Source organism: Zonotrichia albicollis, chromosome 5 (genome assembly GCF_047830755.1).
Source record: "Zonotrichia albicollis isolate bZonAlb1 chromosome 5, bZonAlb1.hap1, whole genome shotgun sequence".
NCBI classification, from domain to species: Eukaryota; Metazoa; Chordata; class Aves; order Passeriformes; family Passerellidae; genus Zonotrichia; species Zonotrichia albicollis.
In genome coordinates, this window is record NC_133823.1 from 2,511,614 (window position 1) to 2,534,403 (window position 22,790).

General features: G+C 45.3%; 1 protein-coding gene across 1 annotated transcript in view; it reads right to left on the bottom strand.

The window, feature by feature from the left end:
• The window catches only part of EIF2AK3 (eukaryotic translation initiation factor 2 alpha kinase 3), a 44,478-nt gene extending 22,714 nt beyond the window's left edge, over positions 1-21,764 (bottom strand). Inside the window, exons 1-2 of the mRNA XM_005490849.3 lie at positions 21,357-21,764; positions 14,001-14,130 (exon numbers count right to left, since the gene is read on the bottom strand). Coding sequence (XP_005490906.1) covers positions 14,001-14,130; positions 21,357-21,619 — 393 coding nt within the window. The 5' untranslated portion in view covers positions 21,620-21,764. The remainder of the gene's footprint in view (positions 1-14,000; positions 14,131-21,356) is intronic.
• Between the last annotated feature and the right edge of the window lie 1,026 nt (positions 21,765-22,790).

The following is a 22,790-nucleotide window of genomic DNA, read 5'->3' on the forward strand; positions in this document are numbered from 1 at the left end:
TGGAGCCACAGTGGCTGTGCCCATCAAGAACACTGAGAAACTGTAATCCACATAATCTTAGCTTCTGAGGATATGGATTAACATGGGAGCTTTTACTGCTTTTTCAGAACCTCTGTCCATTTGGGCAATATCCTACAACATAATTACATTAAATTTGGATACTTGACACATTAGGAATTAAAGACTGTTCCTGGTACATGTGTATTTGTCACTTGGAAAAAAATATTCCTGCTCAGACTCCAAGGCACAGATGTGTATTACAAAGTGGTACAAAAGATGCAGGAAGGTTTCTTCTTGTTATTATTTCTGGAGCTACTGTGAGGACGTGAAACCACATCTTCTGCATGATTCAAATTCCATGTAACATGGAATTTTTATTCCTCTGACTGGGTCAGAGCAGAGCAAACAGCATTAAGGAAAGTTGGGATTCACCTGAACAGGGAGGGAAAGACAGATGTTGTAGATGTGTGCCTGTCATGAGCAGTATCTCCTCACACACACCTCATTTCCAGAGAAAATTCAGGTGAGTTACCCCACACTGCTGGTATTTAAGGTCCCTAAAAGATCCAACACCAATGCTTTCCAGCTTTGAAAAGCCTCATGATGAGAGACAATTGAAATAAAACTCCTCTCAGGAGCACAATGTGTAATTGAAGAGATGGTAAAAATAAGCTCCTGAGATTAGCTGTGAAGCTCTTACAAAGCAAAACTGAGTGTGTTCTTTCCCTCTCAGGTATTTACCTTATGGCAATAAAGGCCAAACCTCCTGGAAAAGACACTGCATGTGACACACAAACGTTGCATTATGGTCTGCCATTGGGGAGGAAAAATAAACACTCACAGCCCTATACGCACACACAGAAATAAACCAACAAAAAAGGAAATATTCCATGAGGAGTGGGGCACGTAATTTGTAGAGATCACCTGACTGGTGGACAAATAAAGCAAACAAGGTTTATGTAAACATTCATATTCAAGAGCAATCTTGCAGTCTTGAGAAACAAGAGCCTGAGAAGATTTGGAAAACACATTTTTAAAACCGAAATGCCAGTGCCAAAATTGCAGCTGTAACCATGCTGGAAGTACCTTGTTAAAACTCTGTTCAACACAGAGGAGTAATGCCACAAAACGTTTCTGTAATATATTCCTTCAGAAGCCCATAATAATTCTGATGACAACTTTTAGCCTGTGCAGCTGTTCCTCTGCATTAACAAATCCTCTGAATGGATCTGCACATGATCCATACACATGCAAGTAGTCTGAAAGCCCAGGCAGCATGAGATCCTCTGCTCCGGGGGCTGGAGACCATTCCAAGTTTGTGAAGAACGGAGACAGGGCTGAGAACTGCCCAGGAACTGCTGCTGAGCAAGGAAAGCCCTGGGGACAGGGTGACACACGGCACCTCAAGCGCCTGCCCTGTCCCAAGGCTCTCACTCCAGGGCCTGAGAAGGAAATTTCCCTCCAGCAAACAACACAGACACATTGGCCATTTCTAGGAACCACACCCAAATTTCCAAGGTGCAGGAAGCTGACTCAGCAGCACACACCCAAAATATGGACCGAATCAGGTTATGGCTTTGAGAATTCCCTGACAGTGGCTCTCTGCCTGCTCAAGTGTTGAAACCTCAGTGCCCATAAACTGCAGAGGACAGCTGACACTGTTGGGTCACCTGTCCGTGCTCCCAACCTTGAGGGCATCCACAGGAGCAGCACATCCTGGGAGGGAAAAGCTGAGAAAATCCCAGCTGCTGTCCACGAACACATCAGCAAAGGGAGCAGGGGCGGCAGGAAGAGCTGCTGCAGTGAAGGACAATGCTAGAGTAGGAGTGGGTAAGGTTAATCTGACCCTAAGTGCAAGCGAGATATTTGGGTTACCATCACAAATGAGCTATTTCACTACAGAACAGGAGGAAAAAAAACCGCCTTCTTTTAAGATGACTTTATTTACAAATGGATTACACGACACAGTGCTGACAAGAGGTAGCACCTGATTTCCATGAAGGTCTTCTTTTAACAAAATAGCTTTATTTGAAGAATGGGACAGGTATGCAAATGTGCCACTGGCAGGTGCCCACATACATGTGTAACAAAAGGCATTTGTGGCCACTTGTGGTGACATCCGTTTTCAAAGAGCAGTTCAGCCAGAGGCTTCAGAAGGACATTAATAACAAGAACTGTCTGAATTATGCAGCTCATTCTCTAGCACATGAGAAGCAGAAAAGGGACTTTCCTTGAAAGTACTAGCAACTAGCATCGGCATGCAGCTCAGGTAAAGGAATGACATCACCCTGTATCTCAAAAGCATTACCTCATCTCCTAATCCAAGGAGTGAGTCACCCAGGCAGTCAGCTGCAAATCTCTTGGCACAGAAAATGTAGGTTACCACCATGCACTTACACATTCCTCTGATCTGTCAATGTAAATAGCTATTTGTTCAGCTTCACCGGTCAGCAATATGGCACATAATTGTTAAGTGGCTCGTCTTTCAGAAGTAACACTTAAAAAAAAGCCCCCACATTAACTACGGCGCCCCGAACGAGCCGCTGCTCTTTTGCTCATTAAGAGTTTGCAGCGCAAGTTCTCCATTGGCTCCGCGCGGGGCTCCGCAGCCCTATCAGCGCCGCGGGCTGCGCAATCTCCAGGCCGACGGGTGAGGTAATGCAGTTTCTAAAAAGCCTCCACAAAAAAGCAAAAAGCCATAGCGATCCGGAGCGGCTCACGCTTCCAGGGAATTTGCTGTCTAGACTCTTCACTGGAAAGGAGGGCACCGTACGCCAGGTGCCACGGCAGCTTGGTCGGTCCGTGCAGGAGCCGCTGATTTACAGCGGCGCAGAGAAGAGAAAAAGCACGGAAAGGGAAAATTGTGTAAACAGAGATCAAAACAAGCTGAAGTACTCAAGCTTCCAGGAGCTGTTTAACAGCAAGCGTGACATTCTACCCCCTTCCTAATGCTCGTTATCGTCTGAAACAAAAATCGAGGCTGCTCACGTGCAGACACATCTGAGCCAAGTCTGCTGCCAGAACAGTCAATATTATTGTTTACAGATGGGCTGGGCTATCTACCGACTCCAAGGAAATAACCACGCACAAGTGAAATATTCTCCTTAAAATAGGATTTGATGTCTTTATGTTTTTCTAACACTTCTGCTTGTAGTTTTCAAATCTTGCTGTTACTATAAGCTGCAAGAGCTTCATTCCAATCACTAATTAACTAAGATCAACCTACATGATCTTAAGTGATAAAGGTACCAGTTTTTTTCCCCCTCTATGATTATCCCTACAATAGGATCACTGTAATAAACAGGATCAAAGCCAACATCAAGCATGGTCTTAAGAAAGCTACTTCTCACTGAGAACTATGTCTTTTAAGCCTCTTTAAAATTAATCTAGGCAACATATTAAAAGTCACATATGGCAGCTTTATTCTGAAGGGTAGAAACAAGAGTCTGCACAAAGAAATCTGGGAAAGTGAAAGCAAGCTGGTATGCTCCACATTAGAAAAACAAACACATTAAAACCACAAACCCATAGACAGTAACACAGGTATTCTTACTGTAATTGTTTACAGATTTTTCAGGTGATACAGATACATATTGAGATATACATACACACACAATTTTTGATATGTCCCGAGTTTGGGCTGGTCTGGAACTGATTTATTCTCTGCTCTTTATTTGCTATGCATGCAGGAAGGTTATCTGCACAGAGACATGGGTTTATAACTTCAATAGAAGAGGTTATTTCTTCTCTTCACCTCAGATTTCAGGATGCTGATTCATCTGTTTTGCCTCCAGCGACCTGCAGAAATCCTGAAGCACAGGGCACTACAAGGATGACAGTGTACTCTCACTGACAGGCAAACCCACATCAAACAGCAGCACTCAGGGATGAAGGGGCCAGCCAGTCTGCCAACTTCTGCAAGGTCCCCAACATCCCAACTTCCTTAAGGGAACAAAGACCCAGACACAAGCACAATCTTTTGAAAAGATTCCACTGCCTAAAAGCACTGGTAAAAGAGCAAAGTATCCTTCAAAACACTGACTGTTCAACCAGCCAGGAAAACGCAAACTGACAGCCAAAGGAAGTCCATGATGTAGATCAGTAAAACAACCTAAGACATGTTCAAGGGCAATGAGGAAGCTGAGGCAGGAGATACCAACAGGTTGTTGTTTGTCTGGAGAATTTTTCCTTCTTGTGAGCACCATTACCTGTGATCTCAGCACTACACCTGTTTATGAAGTGCATACCTGTCCTGAGCACCTCCTGTGCCAGTTAAGCACTGAACATGCCCACACCATCTCTGAGCTCAGGGCTGTGAGAAAGGCTGCACCTGGACATCAGATAATCAGAATTTATTGAGCTGTTTACAGAGGTGGGGTTAGGTGGCCTTGCTCCCCTGCAGAGCTGAGAGGCGCCACATCAGAGGAGCCATGGAAATAGCTTTCATCTCAGCTGGGCTGTGACAGCCTGAAAGAGCACACCAGGTCTGCACAGCAACAGTGAGCAGAGATGTTTCTCACAGCTCAGGCTGATTTTAACCATCAGCCTGTACAGCTCACCCAGCAACAGTTCACAGCATCTAGCAAGTGACAAAACCTTGTCCCTGACTCCTGCCTGCATTAACTACCTTATGACACAAATTTATATCTATTACTGTCTTTCTTCTCCTGCCATCATCCCCCATACTCCACAAGCTGCTAGTTTCTATTTCATTTTTCATGAATACCCAGGAAAGAGTAATAAATTCAACTTCTGTGGGCCTGTATTTTCTGTATGAGTGTGTGAAGTGACGCTGTAACCCTGTGCCTGGGTGAGTACTAGAGAACTCATTTCAAAACTCCTTTCTTCTCTCTCTTCAAAGCAACACCTGCAACATCCTCCCGACAACTTTAATAAAAGCCTGGAGCTGGTATCTCTGTCATGATTCTACACTTCAAATCTTAAATCTGATCAGGTGTAAGCACCAGGGTCCCAACAAAACTGTCTTTTACACAAACAGTATAAAAAGCAACAGATGACAGCAGCACAGCAGCTTGAGACTTACACTCTCCTTTCCAATGTCAGGGGCACACTTACCTTGTTCTGCTTGAGTTTGCCCTTAAAAAAATTATTGCTGCTCTGCCCTCCCCTGAAGGGCCATAAAGGAAATGTGAGGAAGTGCAGTGTGCTAGACCAGCCCAGCTTCAAAGAGATCAGGAACCCAACACTGTTTGCTGTGCCATCACACAGACCCTGCCTCTGAAGACAAGCAAACCGAAACACCACAGTTACTTTAATCACAGTCAAACAAGACTTGGGGTTTTGAGATACAGAGATGCCAGCCTGCTCTGCTGCCATGGTAACAGACTTTTAAAAACTGTTCTCCTTAATAATAATAAAAAACCCAACTGCACAGTGCTTTAAGAAAGACTTTATTTTGACATTATTCCATCCCCCTCTTTTACATGGCAAGTTTTATTAATAAAAGACTGCAAGTCTTCTGAAACTTAAGAGCAGTGCTTTGAGACACTGAGAAACTGCTGCTGCCGAGCCCCTCACTGAGCTCCTCGAAACTAAGAGCACCTAAGGGAGTGGATTAGTGCAAAAACCCATTTCCCAAAGCCTTGCCTTGCCAGAAACAGGCCCTGCACAGTCCATCAGCCACCATGGCACAACTGGCACTTGTATGTGGCTTGCAAGGCAAGGCTTTGGTGGTGGGGGCCACAGGGGTGGGCAGAACCCCAAGCTGGAGCAGGGGAAAAGTGTGAGGGGTGAAGTGGCAGAGACAAGAGACAAGGTGTGATAACTTACTGCAGCCTCACACCCCATCCCCCTGCACCACTCTGGGGCGGAGGGAGAGAAAATCAGGGTGAAGTTAAGCCTGGGATGGGGTGGGGGAAGGTGTTCTTCAGATTTGGTTTTATTCCTCCTTATCCTACTCTGGTTTTATTGGTAATAAAACTGGTTTTCCTGAGTCAAGTTTGCTTTGTCCATGATGGTGCCTGGTGAATGAATGATCTCTCCTTGCCCTTATCTTGACCCATGAGCCTTTCCAACAGATTTTTCTTTCCCCTGTCCAGCTGAGGAGGGAGGTGACAGAGTGGCTTTGGTGGGCACCTGGCATCCATGCAGGGGCAATAGCAGAAGCTTCTGGCACTTCAGGAGACCAGGATTCAAAGTGATCTCTGCTGCACCCTGTGTGTTTCCTCCCCTGGCCCTGCATGGACAGGATGGTTCTGCAGAGAAGGACACAGAGTCCATGTGAGACACTAAGGCACAGAGGAACTCCTACAGGAAAAGAGCCCAAAAGAGGAGGAGAACAGAACACGGCAAATCACAGCCTCCTCTTTCAAGGATGCAAAGAGAGAGTGCACGAATCATGCAGTGAGTTTGACAAAGATTAATAGTTACTTCCTTATGAAGCACAAAGTCCAGAAGAAATTAGGAAATGAGATGTCAGTGGCTGTGCTGCTAGAGGAATGATTTGCTAAACTGTCCAAATCACTAAACTCTCAAAATGGGCCCTTCTTTATGTAGATAAAGATATAGCCTGAAAGTTAAAAAAGGCTCTAGGGCAGAATAATTACTTTTTTGTGTATTGGGCAGCTGAATTCCAACTAAGTTATCCATTACCTGAAACTGCTATTTGTCTAGGCACTAGAGCTGATCCATTTTATTATCTGTAAACAGCAGAACCCTTAAACAGCCAATACAAAACATGCAGTGGGCCATATGCAACTGAATTACAAGCTCTCTTCCTGCCCTTATCTAGACCCAGGAGGTGAAGGGTCCAGACCACAAGATTTGCAAGAAATGGCTGAGGGAACTGCAGTTAGTTAGCCTGGAAAAAAAAAAAAAGAGGATCCCTTTTTTTTTTGCTCCCTACAACTCCCTGAGGAGTTTTAGCCAGATGAGAGGAGTCAATCTCTTTTCCCAAGAAACAAACAACAGGATAAGAAGGAATGGGCTCAAGTTCTATCAGGGAAGATCTGGATGTCCTGTAAGGAAATTTTCTTCACTGAAGGGATGGGTAAGCATTGGAACAGGCTGCCCAGGGCAGTGGTGGAGTCACCATCCCTGGGGAGATGGAAAAGCTTTGTGGATGTGCCACTTCAGGATGTGGCTTAGTGGTGACCTCAGCATTGCAGGGTCAACACTTGGACTCTGGAATTCTGTAATCTTAGAGGTGTATCCCAACCTAAACCATTCTGTTATTCTACTATAAAGAGAATAAAAAACCCAAGGCAATGGGGATGGTAAAAAGCCTTTCCAACATTGCAGCACTTTGACCATGGCTGTGAGCATGAGATGAAAGCTGGTTGTACACAGAGCACTGTGAGAAACTTTCCTGGCTTTGCTCAAGGCAGAGCATCACCTGAGGGCTGCTCTGAGAGCTCTGGTATCACACAAGCCACCACATCCTGCTCTGCAGCTGCTGACGTGTCCCCTAAGGGAAGCTGTCACCCTCCAAAGGGTCCTCAGAGCAGGGAAGGACACGTGTCAGCACCTCCTCAGGGCTTTGCTGGGCTAACTCCAAGTGTCAGCAAGGCAGCCACCAAGCTGCAGGTACAGGAAGATTTTGGTGCTTTTTAATTGAGCAGGACACCAAACCAGAGGACTGAAGATGTGCAGTTTGGATAAATACATAACATCACTTGCCTAAGCAACAGCCCTGCTTGTGATAATGGTGTGGTGGTGCTGCATCACACTGACCACCAGCTCACCTCAGGCAGCTGTCAGCAATGCCCCTTTTCCTCAGCTTTACCATTCCCTACTAAAAAAAGTTGGTTGTGTTTCCAATAAAAGCACAGCTTTCAGCTATCAGGGTACTTTAAAACAGTTAAGTCTTTTGCAGATGACTTTTTGTCCACTAAACAACATTAGAGATTTATTTTCAGGAGGATTATAAATTATGTTTTAGTTTCATCAAGAAAGCAACAAAAATCTACTCAGAAATCCACAGGTGTCTCTAGTGAAGTTTCCCAAGCCTGTAACCTCTTCTTGCACACGTGTGTGTTTCCAGCAACAGAACTGCACAGAACCACTTGTGCCATCAGGAATTCCAATGCACCCATGCAGTTCAAGAGTGGTCTCATCCATTCCTTCCTGCAAACACAGGCTCCTCTCCCCGTGATGGCTCTGAGCCTTCTCTGCCTCAACTGCAATTAGAATTTATCTTCCTTTGAAGTACAATTCTGGACATTCACTTCTTATTCATGATGAGCTTTTCCAGGACCATTTAAGACACTAATCTGTCTCTCTCTCCCCGCAGGCAACAGGGAATCACATTTCCTTCCCCTGCAGTGGAAGGGAGATGGCAGCTGATTCCCTGTCACGGGATATCTCAGTGCAGTTTTCTCAGCTTTAAACTGGTCACCTCCAGCCTCCAACAACAAAACGACTGTTATCAATGCCCACATCTTGTATTTCATTTAGCACAGTTTAATTTCGTGTCTGTTATAGAAAACCTGTATGACTGAGAGCCAGCTGACGTGCCAGTCTTTCTCTGCAGGAATGACACCTCCAACTATCGAAGCATCTGGTGGTTCTACAGGTCTCAGTGGTGCACAAAAATAAAGGTCACTACAGGACACTATGTCGCAGACATTTTTTCGTAGAAATCCTTTCTTTCACATTTGTCCATCTTCTGGGAAGCAGAGCCCCAGAAGAAGAATGTAAACAATTGTTATCAGCTGCTGTGAAATGTAGCAGGTGCCCCTGTGATTGGCTCATCTTCCTTGTGTACCATTAAAGGCCAATCACAGGAGCAGCTCAGGGACAGATTCCCTGCACACAGAACTTTGTTATTCATTCTTTCTATTCTATTCTTAGCTGAGCTGCTCTCTGCAACTTCTCTTCTTATTCTTTTTAGTATAGTTATAATGTATTATATATCTTATATCAATAAATCAAGCCTTCTGATCAATAAACAAGATTCTCGTCCTTCTCTCACCACAGTGACCGTCTAAGGTCACTGTAATAACACTAGAATATTCTTCCAGACAACTAAAATGATACCAGTTTACCTACAAGGAAATGCATTTTCCCCAGTTTAGTCACCTCAATAACCAGACCACTGATTTACACTCTGCCTGCTGGAGAACAGTGGCAATTCAATGCTTTAGAACGTCTTACAGCCAGAAAGCAGTTTTACAGCATAAATATATATTTAAAAAAATGTATCCTTTCCTGAGTAAAACTGTCCTTTAAAACCCTTTTGTACTCACTCACCTCAGAGAACCAACCTGTTATTCTATGTACATGGAAGTCTGACTCTCCTGTGAGCTGCCTGGGTGGTGCACAGAGACTGCTCCAAGTGCTAAGCAGGAAAGATTGTTTCTGTTGCTGGTGTGTCCCATTCCAGATCTTTCAAGATGCACCCAAAAGTAAGAGTTCAGATCACTGTGTGAACTAGATAGAGGCATGCATGCTTAAGCAGAATTCAGAACAAAGACATTTTCTCAGAATGTCTGTGCAGTTTGAAAAGCATCTCCTTTTTGTTTGGCCAGTGAATGTTAGCAGAGTCAGAACAATTTTATGCAGGATTAATATAAATTCCTAATATTCATCAGTGCATTTAACAGCTGCTATAATAACCTCTTCAGTGAAAACACTCAAGTGTCTGACAGTCTTAAGTGTTCCCCACCCATATCCAAGACAAACACTATCAGCTTTTCCTTGGATGGTATTTACAGACAGTGACTCAACTGAAGAATAACTATAATAGAAAGCCATGAGCCAAACAAACATATAAGTTTTATTCAAACTAATAAAATCCTGCTGTAAGTGGTTGGTGAAACTTTCCTAATTCTTTCAAAGCCACTGTTCAATTATTTACTCTCCCTGAACCTCTGGGAGGGCACACAACAGAATTCACAATTCAAGCCCCTCAAAGGGCATTCTGACCTCTTGCCTTGCCCTGACCCATTTCAATGTGGATTTTGCATTTTCTTCTATTCCAGAGTGTAAGAGGTCAAAGGATGGGAATTGCTGAGTTTCCTCTTGTGTTCCCAAAGCAACCCAGGGCAGATCTGGGCTCCTCTCTGCCTTGTCTGGGCACAGAGGCTCCTTAGTCAGTACCTCAGAGTGAATCCCAGGTGTCTGGACAGCTCACAGCAGAATTCTGTATTTCTTTTGGGAAATCAAAGCACTGAAAACTGGGAAGAGTTAATGATGCATATAAAGGGAGGGAAAAAGAAAGAAGATACACTCACATTGTACATTAAATTCAGTCACTATTGGAGTTTTTTGAGGTTTCAAAATCCTTTTCCAACTCACTGCTCAAAGCAAAAAAGGAACAATCTGCTCAAAGTCCCTGTGGGTTCACTTCATCAACAATGCAATGAGTTTTCAGATGACTTCAGTATAAAACTTCTTCACCTCTCCATATTTCTCTGGAGAAAAAAACCATAATACAAGGCTATTCCATAAAAATATGCCACTTCTATGTCCAAAAAAGATGACACAGATGTCTGGGTTTGTAGAAAAGTTGGTTTTATGTGGCTATCACAATAAAAAGATCTATTTATGTTTGTATGTCTCTATATTCATGCATACACATAATGAAATACAAAGGTCACAAGAGTCTTTATTGGAATAAGGATGTTGACAGATTTGGTGACATGGCATAATCAAATGATTCCATTTTTCCAGGATACAGGGGTATGTTTACCCTGCTATAAATGTCAGCCTTGGGAGCTGAAACTGATTTTGTCCCATGATCTTCAATGGCTCAAATAAGGAAATAAGGTGCTTACTTAGGGATTAGTGTGGAACAGCCCCAGCCCAGCAGTGATTATTGAGTCCATCCCAGTGCAGCCTCTGCCCAGAGCACTGAAACAACTCTGATTGGTGCTCATTAAGTAATTTAGTATAAAGCTTGCAGGTAAAAGAATTAATCATCCTCATCAACAAACTGTGCTGTGAAGCTTTCCCACTGCTTCTGCAGCAGATCTCTCTCTCTCTATAATTAACCATCATTATTTCAACACGCTGCTTCTCCCCAAAGTATTCTTGTCTGAGTATGGACAGTGTATTAATTACAAACCCAGATCTTAAAGAGCAAAGTGTTTTTATTAAAATTAAGCTCCCTTTTAGAAAAGTTGTGATTCCATGACTTTACTGTGAATTTCATCAGGCAATCTTTGTGTGCAGGTAACAGGAAAACTTGGACTTGTAACCACGCTTTTATAGAGAAAGGTTTTCCATTTTAAAACAATGGATAGGGAAACAGTTTTTAAATTCTCACACACAAGCCTGAACTGCAGAGTCAACTTTTCAGCATTGACACCCTGACCATGATTTGTTGATGCTGGAGCTTAGAGCCAAGGAAAGAATTTTAGCATTTTACTTACCCAGACACACAATTAATACTTCAGCAGCCTTTCCTTTCTAATTGATCTGGTTCATATGACAAATGATGAACATCTCACTTGTCAGTGTCTTAAGCAGTAGTTTCAAGATCTGAAGTGTTTGACAGAGCTGCTGGAACATTTGAAATTTCACTGCCTCACTTTCCTAATTAACACACGAGCTCCAGACAGCCAGGTTGACATTTTACAGTTAGGTAAAGGAAGTTAACTACACTTCTGTTAAACACTCCAAGTTTGAAGATCTAAGGTCTATTCTTAAAAGGCACTTGGGAATGAAATTCATGCTTTTGCACCAGGACTTGGAACTACAGTTCATTGTAGTCACACTTGAGATAGTTAAAAAAAACCCTCACAAAACAATTCCGAGCCAGCAGCACACTTTCCTTGCTCTGAAAGAACACAAATCTTTGTCTCTGCAAGTGTAACACAGAGTTTCTCATCTGCCATTTCTTGCAAGAAGATGGAATTTAACAGCTTACATAATGTTACTGCTTGATGATGAACACTGTGGTTGCTAGCACAGAAACCTTTGTTACTTCAAAAGTAAGGAAAAGTCTCAAAACTCAGTTTGAGAGAATAAAACTCACCAGGTCACATACCCACAGCAGTATTTTGACCCAAACCAGAATTTTCACAGCAATTTTAATGTGGTGAATTACTCAAGTAAGTATCTAGATTCACTGCATGAAGTCTTTCAGCTGATTACTGACAGCAGATTAAATATTTAAATATTTAAATGCAGTTTATTCCGAGTATTCATCACTTTTCATCATGTTTCTTGTTAAATTCTGTCTTAACAGCATTTGTTTACATGACAGTAAGAAGTCTAAAAAGGCCCATATTCATAACACTTAACAGCTTCTGAAAGGCCAAAATGACCTTTTCCTTCCAAAATTAGCTCTCTCATAGGCTCTGCATTTCCATTGCCAAAATCCCTCAGTGTCTTTGGCCACAGCTGTAGAAATGAAACTATTTGAAAGCCCATCTGAAAGTCCAGCTTCCTCTATCCATAACAAAAGCTCTTTAAAAATGTAATTTTTAAAGAAATTACACCCTACTGACTTGTAATCACACAAGGGAATTAAACACCTCATGGACAAACTACATTTTTTTGTTGTCTAAGCCCCAACCTTTCATTTCTCTGATCATGCAATATTGGAAAAATATCAAAACCCTGGACAGACAGTTGAGTGACAGAATCTATACTTGCAAAAACACTTCTATCATTAGAAATGCTTGCACTCCCAAAATCTTTAAAAACATGGGCTTGTGGCTTAACTTGTAGTGTAAAAACAAAGTTATATTTGCACAGATTTCATAACCACTGGTTCTATTTTCATGTGGTCAGCAGAAATTTGCAGCAACAGGTACAGGCCAGTATTTTATATATCTACAACATTTGTGAAGGATCACACAGTCACTGACATCTTCCACCTCACAGAGCTCTTCACAGCTCTCCTGTGTTCTTTTCAATTCTCTTAAACAATTCAGTGCTCTTAAATATATTTTGGGGGGAAAGTTCTTCTTTCCTACAGGGTTTTTTTCTAAACCACAAAAATACACCTGAACAAATCTCACAAAGCTGCATCCATAAATAAAATTCTCTCTCAGAAACAAAGGAATGTGAGTAATAATTCGTGTTACTTCTGCAACCTGAGATATTCAGCAGCTCTCACAGCAACAGTCCACATCTTTCCTTTGCCTTTACACCAAAACAGAGGTCATGGCCATGGATAGCAACAAAGAACCACAAAAGCAGGAATGAATAATCCACAGGCAGCCTGAATAACCCTGAACTCAGCTCTCATTCTCTGCTGCTCACTGTGCAAAGGATGATGCAGGACTGGTCATCAAACCCAACCACCCCGGCAGGGAAGGACTGTGTATTTCTGTGGGGTGTTATCATCCCAAATTACCTCTTTGTTGGGGTTTTGTTCCTCCTAATTCTAGGGGAGAATGAATCAGAGATCTTCCCAGTGCAGGAAAAGGAATAAAAGGAAAAAAAAAAAACTTCCTTCTAATTTTTAGCCTAGTTTATTGAAACTGATGGTGGCCAATGGCACCAAACAAGAAACTGAACTCTACATTTTCTACTTAGAGTTCATCAGGAAGAAGTGATGCAACCCTCCAGCACTCAGTACTTCAGGGTGACCTTCAGCACTCTGTTTAATTGCTAACACATTCTATTTCACAGGCAGCCTGCTTATCTAGTATAAAACACCCAAAACAATCCTTTGTTCATTTATTAAGTCACAAGGACTTTTGCTTTTCTAGAGGGAAAAAAAAGCCAGTACTTGCCAAGACACAGCCTAGTAATACAAGGCAGATGATCCTTTCATTTGCTTGAAATTACAAGTAACTTGTTTTCAATCAGCAATTACACACAATTCCCCAACTCAGTTACATCATCTGGTTTGATAGTTATCAAATACATCAGTCCCAAGGCTGAAATGCTGACACACTCCAGTTTGAAATGGCAACATGATGTAAGCACTGAAGAAAAAAAAAAGTTTGAGAATAGTACTGCCAAAGTTTTGTAAGTGTTTGTTCCATTATTTAACAGCTACCAAACAGGGAGGAAGCTGCATTCCTTTTATTACAGACAACTCCATTTTTAAATATTTAGTCAGGAAAGAAATGAAGCCTTACCTCTGGTTTACTGAGGCTGGATGACACAAGAGAACCTGATCCCACATCCAGATCCCACTGTTTCCTGCCACTGTTCTCTGGATCCAGAGCAGCAATCCGTCCATCCAGGGTGCTGATGATCACCAGAGACCTGCAAGGTGCAAACATTCAGAGTCACAACTGCAGCAGGGTGGAATTCTCCTTTTAGCTGCCTTTAATGCTCAGTAAAACCCAACCCCAACCCTTAAGTTAAGTCTCTGTATTCTGCAGAAAGCAATTCAGCTGGGTAGCTCTACCCAGACCAACCATGGAGTGGAAGAGCTGGATGTCATACCCCAATTTCCATGCTGGATGTCACACACCAATTTCCATGTTGTAAAACACTTTCAGAGTTCAGATTCAGGGGAAGGCAGTTGACTTTTTGCTGAATGAGATTACTGAATGAGATCATCTTTTTGGAGATATTTATACAAACAGTATGGATCTCACTTCTTCCACTCCCTTCCAAACTGAGCTTTCAAAGCAACCGAAACACAAATCTATTAATCCAACCAACCAGGATGTAAGAAATATGAAGTTGCAACTACATTTTCAATAATTTTGGATTAGACATCAAATTTCTAGGACATTTTGTAAGTTTCTGAATAAAAAAAGTCCCTCCAAAAGCAAACACAGGGCACTACAAAAAACTTCCAACACCTGCAGGGCATGAAGAAATGAAAGTGGGTTTTGCAGCTTGGGCTTTAAGTAGCCTGGTGTCTGGGATAGAGGGCCATGGCAGGCTGGCTGCTGATTTCCACAGTGCCTCAAGCTCCTCAGTTTCAGTAAATCTTGTTCCTTACAGAGCTGTACAATTAGAAATAAGCATTTCTGGTTGGGCTAGAGCGCCAGCATTCAAATAAACAAACAAACAAAATAAACAACACATCAGAGACAAAGCACTGACAAGGCATTTCTGAAGGTTTTTTTTTTTTTTTTTCCCTTGAAGATTGTTTCTCTCTGACCTGAAAAAGCTGAGATTGTGTTTGTGTCAGTTTGGCTTGCAGCAGCTCAATCTTCAAAGGCACAGGGAGTAGAATTGGATCACTTTTCAGGCTGCCTGCACTGAGGGGGGCTGGATCCAGTGACCCAGCAGGACCTTTGGAGTCGCTGATTTCAGTGAGAATAAAAAACTGTGCAAATAAATGATGGGAGATTAACCAGTTTCAGGTGAGGCTGAAAGGGCAGGGGGCTGGTGGTGCACACACAGACATTTGTATTAATCTTTGCTTTAAACAATAAGGGACAATAAATTATTGTCTAGAGCTCTGGCCAGATATATTCACTTGTCCACAGTTAATGGTGTAGTAACACAGAGTTTAGGGAAGGAATGAGGGGGGTTATTAGTTTGCTTTAAGGAGGGAAAAACTGAAATCATGATCCAAAAACATGTTCAGAGAGTGGCTCACGACATCACCTCCAACAGTCATGTAAAACACGGCTGGTTTACATGTTAAAGTAACCCACAGCATTTACAGGATTTTATAATGCTTACAGCACTACACTACTAATAAAGAGAAAAATAAAGAGATCTTTAGCCTTTTCCAAAAATGCCACAGCAGCTCCTATTTCTGAAGGTGGCCAAACATCACATTCCTCAAAAAGCTAAGTTTAAGAGACTGTCAGAAAAATACCAATTGTGAAAATATTTGCACAGTAGGAGACATAAGTTTTTATAAGCTGATTACAAACGCTTTTTCCAACTGCCTAGAAACGTAGACTGGGTTAATAATAAACCAGATTGCAGGAGATTGACTATTTTCAAGTACTGTAAACAAGTGCTCACACACTGAAGGCCTTGGACACATATTTAACACAATCTGTTTGCTTTATGGTAAAGCAATTTATCTGAAACCCTCTAGCATTGCATAAGAAAATATTATTCCAAGTGGGTCTACTTAAATTTTATGTTGATCCTCCTGACAACTAGGTTATAAAAAGAGGTAGAAAAGCAGCTAGAATGAAGGGAGTTTTGGCAGAGAACACAAATCCTGAAATCACACTGTGAAATGTTTTCTTCCCGTGTGCTCCCATTGTTTTCCTTTATCTAATTCTTCCTCTTTGACTTCTCCCTCAAGTAAGCAATGTTTCATGCCTTTGTATCTCACATTTCTGTATTATCTTCCCCCACCAGACACAAACCTCAGCCTTCCCTAGTGTGGGATCTCAGCACCTCAGTCCTGAGGTGCCACCGAGAGCACCCTTGGGGGGCTCGGGAGTCCTGGAATGTTCCAGAAGTGTCTGGTGGCTGGACTTTGATCCTACACAGGAGACGACACCTGTATGAGGACAGGAGGGTTTCACCGGGGTGAATGGTGAAGGGATCAGTTAATTAGAGGGTGAGACACAGGGTTTAGGATTTCTGTACAGGGGGGTTTAGAGAAGTAAGATGGAGGAATTGGGGCGTGTCCTGTCCTTCTTCTTCTTCTTCTTCTCCTCCATCTTCTTTGGTGATGGTGGCACTTTGGGATTGGTCATTACTGAAAGTGCACCGGGCAATAAGAATAAATGGTATTGGGGAAAAATGATAAATATTGTACACATAACCATGGGTATAAAGATAGGTGACTGTCCGGAGGATGACACAGTGTGCTCATGGCTGGCTGCTGAGCAGAGCTCTGTCGGGCCGAGAGAAAATCTTTTAGATAAACAATTAATAAACACAGAGACCGAAAGAAGAACTGAAGCCTCTTCTTGTCCTTTGATATGCGGGCTGCCCCAAGGCCACCCCGGGCCTTTCCAGGCCATCCAAACAGCCGAAAACCCGACACCCCAGGAGTTCCCTCACTGTCTGAGGCTCTCCACCAGCACCCAGACAGTGGTATTGGAGCCTGTACTGCCCCCTGACCTGCAGCCACACAAAGGGAGCTGTAACCACTCTGCAGTTTGAGTGTAGCTGATTGGGAAAGAGGAGGGAGCGTGGGGAATCTTTGTGGCAGCAGCACTTGGAGGAACTGGTTTAACCAATTCTGCAGAGTGTAAAAATCCTGGCTTTTCTTGGGTGCAGGGGCACTCAGGGTCAGTCCCCAGCTGGGGAATGGGCTTTGTTTCACTGGCTGAGCACACACTTCCAGGAGAGACAGAACAGATCCAGCCCAGCTGTATTAAATCTTAGGTGTGGCTGCATTTAGAACTGGAACTAGGTGTAAGAGAAACATCCCTTTGTGTCCTGGGTTGACTATATGATGCACTTATTATTCAACATAAACAGAATGAAATGACTGGGGATAAAAGCATCATATAGCCAACCCAGGACACTCTGCTTTTTAAATAACTGATTCATTTTCAACTAAATAGCCACATTTCTGGTTCCAGCTTCGTCTTGCTCTTCAGTGATATCACATACCTTGAAAAAGGAGCTAAAACTCCTCACTCTTCTGATGAAATCCTTCATTCCTTACTCTGTTTGTCGGAGTTAAAATCTCAATATCTGTTTTCCTCTTCCCTGATGGACTCCAGGAAGTTCAACCCCATCACTTGAACCCTGATTGGTGCAAGAGCTGAAATTTGTGCCCAACACTCTCTCTAGTGTTTCTCACTGTCACATTTTCCCTTCCCTTTCTCTGTGAGCTTCCAGTGCTTGCAGCTTTGTGTACTGGGAGCACGAAGTGGTGACAAGAGATCTTTCTGTTGCTCAGGTAGTCTAGTCAAGCACCAAATTAACACATTATGATAAAAGCAATTTAGGCAACTACTTCAAGAAAATATTTCAGAGCTTTAAAACAGGCTGGTGGTTTGCTTTTTGTCACCCCACAGTGCCACTGTGGCTGACTGCAGTGTGTTATGGCAGTTCTTACAGCAAATCTTAGCAACACAAGAAGAATAACAGCCACAGTTGCAGAACAGAGTCCTGTCAGCCACCTGTTTGCCAGCCTTTGTCAGGGCTGCAATCCCTGTAATTCCATTCCATCAAAAAGTGTGTGTTTGATGTGTCCTTGGGCCAACTGATGGACAAACAGAAAGCAAAAGGAACTCCTGACTCAGTTTCTATTTTGGTTGGGCCTGATAAACTCTTTTATTCTCTGAAAAACAGAACTTATTGCTGGCTTTATTTACATCACTTCCTGACTGGGGTGAAGCTGAAGGACCAAAGATGCCATCATCTAGAACACACAGCTTTTCTGAGAACACTACCTAACCCTAACCCTTCCCTTCTGAGAAGGGAAAACTCAAAATATTACCCAGCTTAAGGTCAAAAAATCACAATTTTAACACAAAGGATAGAGACAGCATCAAGGCTGTGTCAATCCTCATTGACACTAAGTCTCAGACTATATCAGGGAGTGAATCACATCACAGGGATACTAAAGAAAGGAAAAAAACAAACCTATGACCAATACCACAAAATTATATTTCAATGATCTCCACAAGGCTGGACCAGAACAAAAAAGATACAAAAAGAAATTACTTAAAATGAGGCAGTCACTTAAATCTGGGATCCCTCACCTGAAAAATGAACATCTGTATAATGAAACCCTGCACTTCCCCTTGCCTTGAGCTGCTGGTGCAGAATGTTTTGTGATGGAGAAAAAGAAAATCCTTGTGGGCCCTTACAGATGGCCAACAGCAGGACTAAAGCAAGGGGCCAGTTCATGCAGCATTCAGAGATACAGAAATCAGAGCAGCTGGCAGGGAACAAGCCAGTGCTGTGCAGTGAGGTTTTATGTGCACTTTGTCACTATGAAAGCACATCTGGACTATCTAAAACCAGCTCTGTGGCTGAATGAAAATGTTTTCTTACCACTTCCTATCCTCCTTTGCTCACAGACAGGAACTTGCTATTCCAGGACAGTGAAAATGTCATCCCCCCCCTTTAAATGATGCAAAATATCTCCTGCAAACTTCCAGAGACACTGACAGAAGGAACCCCTGTGAGTGCCCACAGTGCTCACAGCCCACTCTGGGAGATCTGGAGGCCTGAGCACAGCGCTGCTCTACCTTAAAGAAGTGAAGGTGGGATTCACCCACCAACAAAAGGGCCAAGATAGCAAGGGGAGTTGTGGACAGGACAGAGGAACAATTCTTCAGTTCACCCACACCCTTTCACTGCACCAAACTTTGCATTTATTCAAGTCGGTTGTTTTTGTTAGAAAAACAAAGCAGAACTCATGGTCATCGTGGTGCATTTACCACTGTTCCTGTTTCAGTTTAGAAGGATCATCAAACCCTCAAAAGTCCATTGGGACATGGCAAATATGGCTGTTTGTTAAACCTGCACTCTGAGCAGCTATTCCAACAGCAAATTCTGCATGTCTGTATGTAAAGAGCACATTAAATCACTAATCCTCCTGGTTTCTTTTAGAAAAACAAAAATCTTCAAACCAAGATGATGATACTCATCTGCCCACAGCAGAGACAGTTGGGGTTTTGATTTTGTTCTTTTTTTTTTCCAGATTATATTGACCTCTATATTGCCTGTGTATTGCTGAAGAACGATTAGCTGAGATGAGTGGAAATCTCAGAAACACAGATTAAAAAAGAAATGCACACAAACACTATGGCCAGGCAGCCATTCTATTTTTATTTGATGACAGCAAATCTGTTCCTACATGCTAATCAATTACAGAGCAGCTACATTTAATCTCAGGCTTAATTTACTACATTGAACATCTTTAGTGTATTCTACTTAGCACGAGAAGACAAACAGAAAATATATTTTTAAAATTTTCCTAGGCTAAACAAACAAGGGTCCTATCAAAAACTGAATACAGCAGAATTGCAATAAAGCAGGTGGTATTTTGATCACCTGCTACATAAAACAATGATCCTGTTGCTAACTGGTGAGACTGTCCTGCGAGAAAGCAGGGTGTTTTCAGCCGGTTTCTTGTTTGAAGTGAATGCTTGGCCATACTAAGAACAAGCTTTGGGCTATTCATTTTCATGTTTTCAAATACAGCAGGCATTTAGTCATGCTGTTCTTCCCTTAAACTCTGGCTGTGGCTTGTCATCTCTTCGTTAACAGCCAATTCAGAAACAGACTGGAATCAGCTCACTAGCATTTCTGCACTTGAGTCATTCATCTGAGTCTTCCTTTTGCCGGAGCTTCTTGCCACACGCAGTTATTAAGAATTTTATTTCCCTTTCTTACATTCCGAAACTTGTTCATCAATTTGCCTGGCATGTTTGGCTTCCCCTCAGGCACACCCCAGTGGCTGCGCTGAACAGACAATTAAGTACTCAGGGGGAACCGCGTTTTCTTTAAAACAAAACGATGACAGAAAAGGACAGCGTGCTCTGAACAGCTGCGAGCTGCGGGCATTGGGAAGAGTTTACACTGCAGATGCTTTAGGGTCTCCTTCCCGCAGGCACAGAATGGGAGCAAGGCAAGGGAAGGATCGAACGTGGTAATACCAGGGTAAGCAGGCGGGCCAGATGTCACATAGCGTGACATCCGGCAGCTTGTTTGTCTAAGAACTAAGACACCCTTTCTCCTTGCTAACAACGGCGTAAAGAACGAGCACCTCAGCGCTGGTGAGGTCCCGAAGTTCCCTCTCCTCATTGTCACTGCCTCCCCCTCGGTCCGGCCTGTCCATCCATCCCTGCAGCGCTCCTGCAGCCCCAGCACGGGACTCAGCCCTTCCAGCCCTTCTCCGGCCGGGGGACGCTTCCCTGCGTGTCCCACAGTCCAGCCCCACGCGCCAGCCTGCGACACCCGCATTTCACCGCTTTCCCAAGCACCGTTCCATCCGCGATAACCCCACAGCGCAACTCTGCCTCCTCCCCTCTTCCCGCTCCAACACTCCGACCCATCCCAGCGCCATCCCCGTCCAAGGCCACTCCTGCACGGGCCCTTCCCCACACGCGACCCCCGGGACGCTGCAGCCATTTTCCCATGCACTGCCCCCTCCCCAACACCCCCAGCTGCTGATTCCCAGCCCAGACACAATCGTGTCCCCTCGGACATGGCACCCTTGTCCCCTGAGGCGTTGACCCCCACACCGGAGCCGATCCCCTCCCCAGCACCTCCCCGCCGGGACCACTGACCCCCACCCCAGTCACAGACACCCTTCCAGAGTCCCGACACTGACCCCTATCCCTGTATCCGCTGATACTCCCCCTAACCAGAGCCAGGCACTGACTCCCGACACTCCCCAGCTTCTGACCGCACCTCAGCCGCCCCACACCGACCCCCAGCCAGCCACTGACCCCCAGCCAGCCACCGACCCCCTGAGGAACCCCAGTCCCCGACAGCCACCCCAGGCACCGACACTCTCCCCAGCCAGCCCCAGGCATGACCCTCACCTCAGACAGCGACTCCGCACTCTCACCCGGGCACTGAACCCCCCCTTCAGCCCCAGGCACTGCTCCCCACCCCAGTCACCGCCCTGCCCCGCTCACCTGCTGCCGGTCCGGGCCTCTCCGCTGCCCTCAGCGTCCGGCTCTCCGGGCCCTGCAGGGGCCACACCGCCCTCATCGTCCTCCACTGTCACGTCCGCGGAACCAGCGGGCAGAGCGGCGGGAGCGGCGGCCGCCCCCAGCCCGAACGCGGCCTCCACAGCCGCGGCATCGCTCGGCGGCGGCTCCGGGCCGCCCGCCGCTACCCCGAGCAGCACCAGCAACGCAAAGGCGGCCAGAGCGCTGCGGCCCCGCGGCCCCCGCATGGAGGGGCCCGGCTCGCCCGCCGCCGCCACCCGTTAGGACATGAACGCCGCTGTCGCTGTCACCGCTGTCGCCGCCACAGAATGGGCGCCCGCCGCGCGCGCAGCCCTGCCCGCCGCGCCACGCCCGCCCGCCACGTACCGGCACCCCGCGCGCACCCGCCCCTGCGAGGCGGACACGCACTCCATTGGTCGGCCGCCACGCCGCTCAGCCCGCCGCTTCCTTCTGATTGGTGCATTCGGCGGCCGGAGGCGGGGAGGAGCTGGGTGTTTGTCAACAGAGCCCGCCGGGCCAATCGGAGCCACGCTGCTCTCTCCCCCTCCTCTACCGCCGCGCCGGCCAATCGCCGAGCGCATGATTCACCGGCCCGCCCGCCGATTGGCTGCCGGCTGGCGCGCGGGCGGCGCGGCCCCGCCCCTTCCTCGGCCGGGCTGGAGACGTGGCTGTTCCTCGGCGCCGGCAGGGCGGGGCCAGCGGCGCGCACCACCCGGCGCGGAGGCAGCGGTGCAGAAAGGGCCTCCCCCCAGACCGGAGCGGAATGGAACCGTCGGGCGGGAAGCGGGCCGTGAGGGAGGGAGCGCCCGGGGCGGCCAGGGCGGAGCGGACACGGCGCTGAGGGTCCTGGGGCCGTGGGACAGACCGGGGACTCGGTCAGCTCAGAGGTCTTGTCCAGCCGAATTGATTCTGTCATTCGGTGGTGCCCCCGCGGCTGTTTGGGCGGTACACGTAACCCTAACCCTGGTACCGAAATGGGCCCTGTGCTGACCCCAGGTGACCCCACGTTTGTGAGGGCTTTCTGTGCCCCCCAACCCCAGCACTTTGGCCAGGTGTGGTAGCGGGCCCAGAAAACCCCTGTGGTACCTTAAACTCTTGTTCCCTCCATATGTTCACAGATTTGTCCTGGGAAATTGTGATTGGCCCATCCCTGGAAGTGTTGCAGGCCAGGCTGGATGGGGCTCTGAGGAACCCGGGATAGTGGAAGGTGTCCTTGCCCGTGGCAGGGGCTGGAACGAGCTGGTCTTTGAGGTCCCTTCCAACCCGAGTCATTCTGTGAGTCTCTGTTCATGGTATACTTGATATAAACAATATATATGATATTTAATTGCCCTTTTCAGGGTTAGTTTTCCCCCAGTTTTTTCCAGACCCAGTTTACCATATTTCAAAGAACAGTCC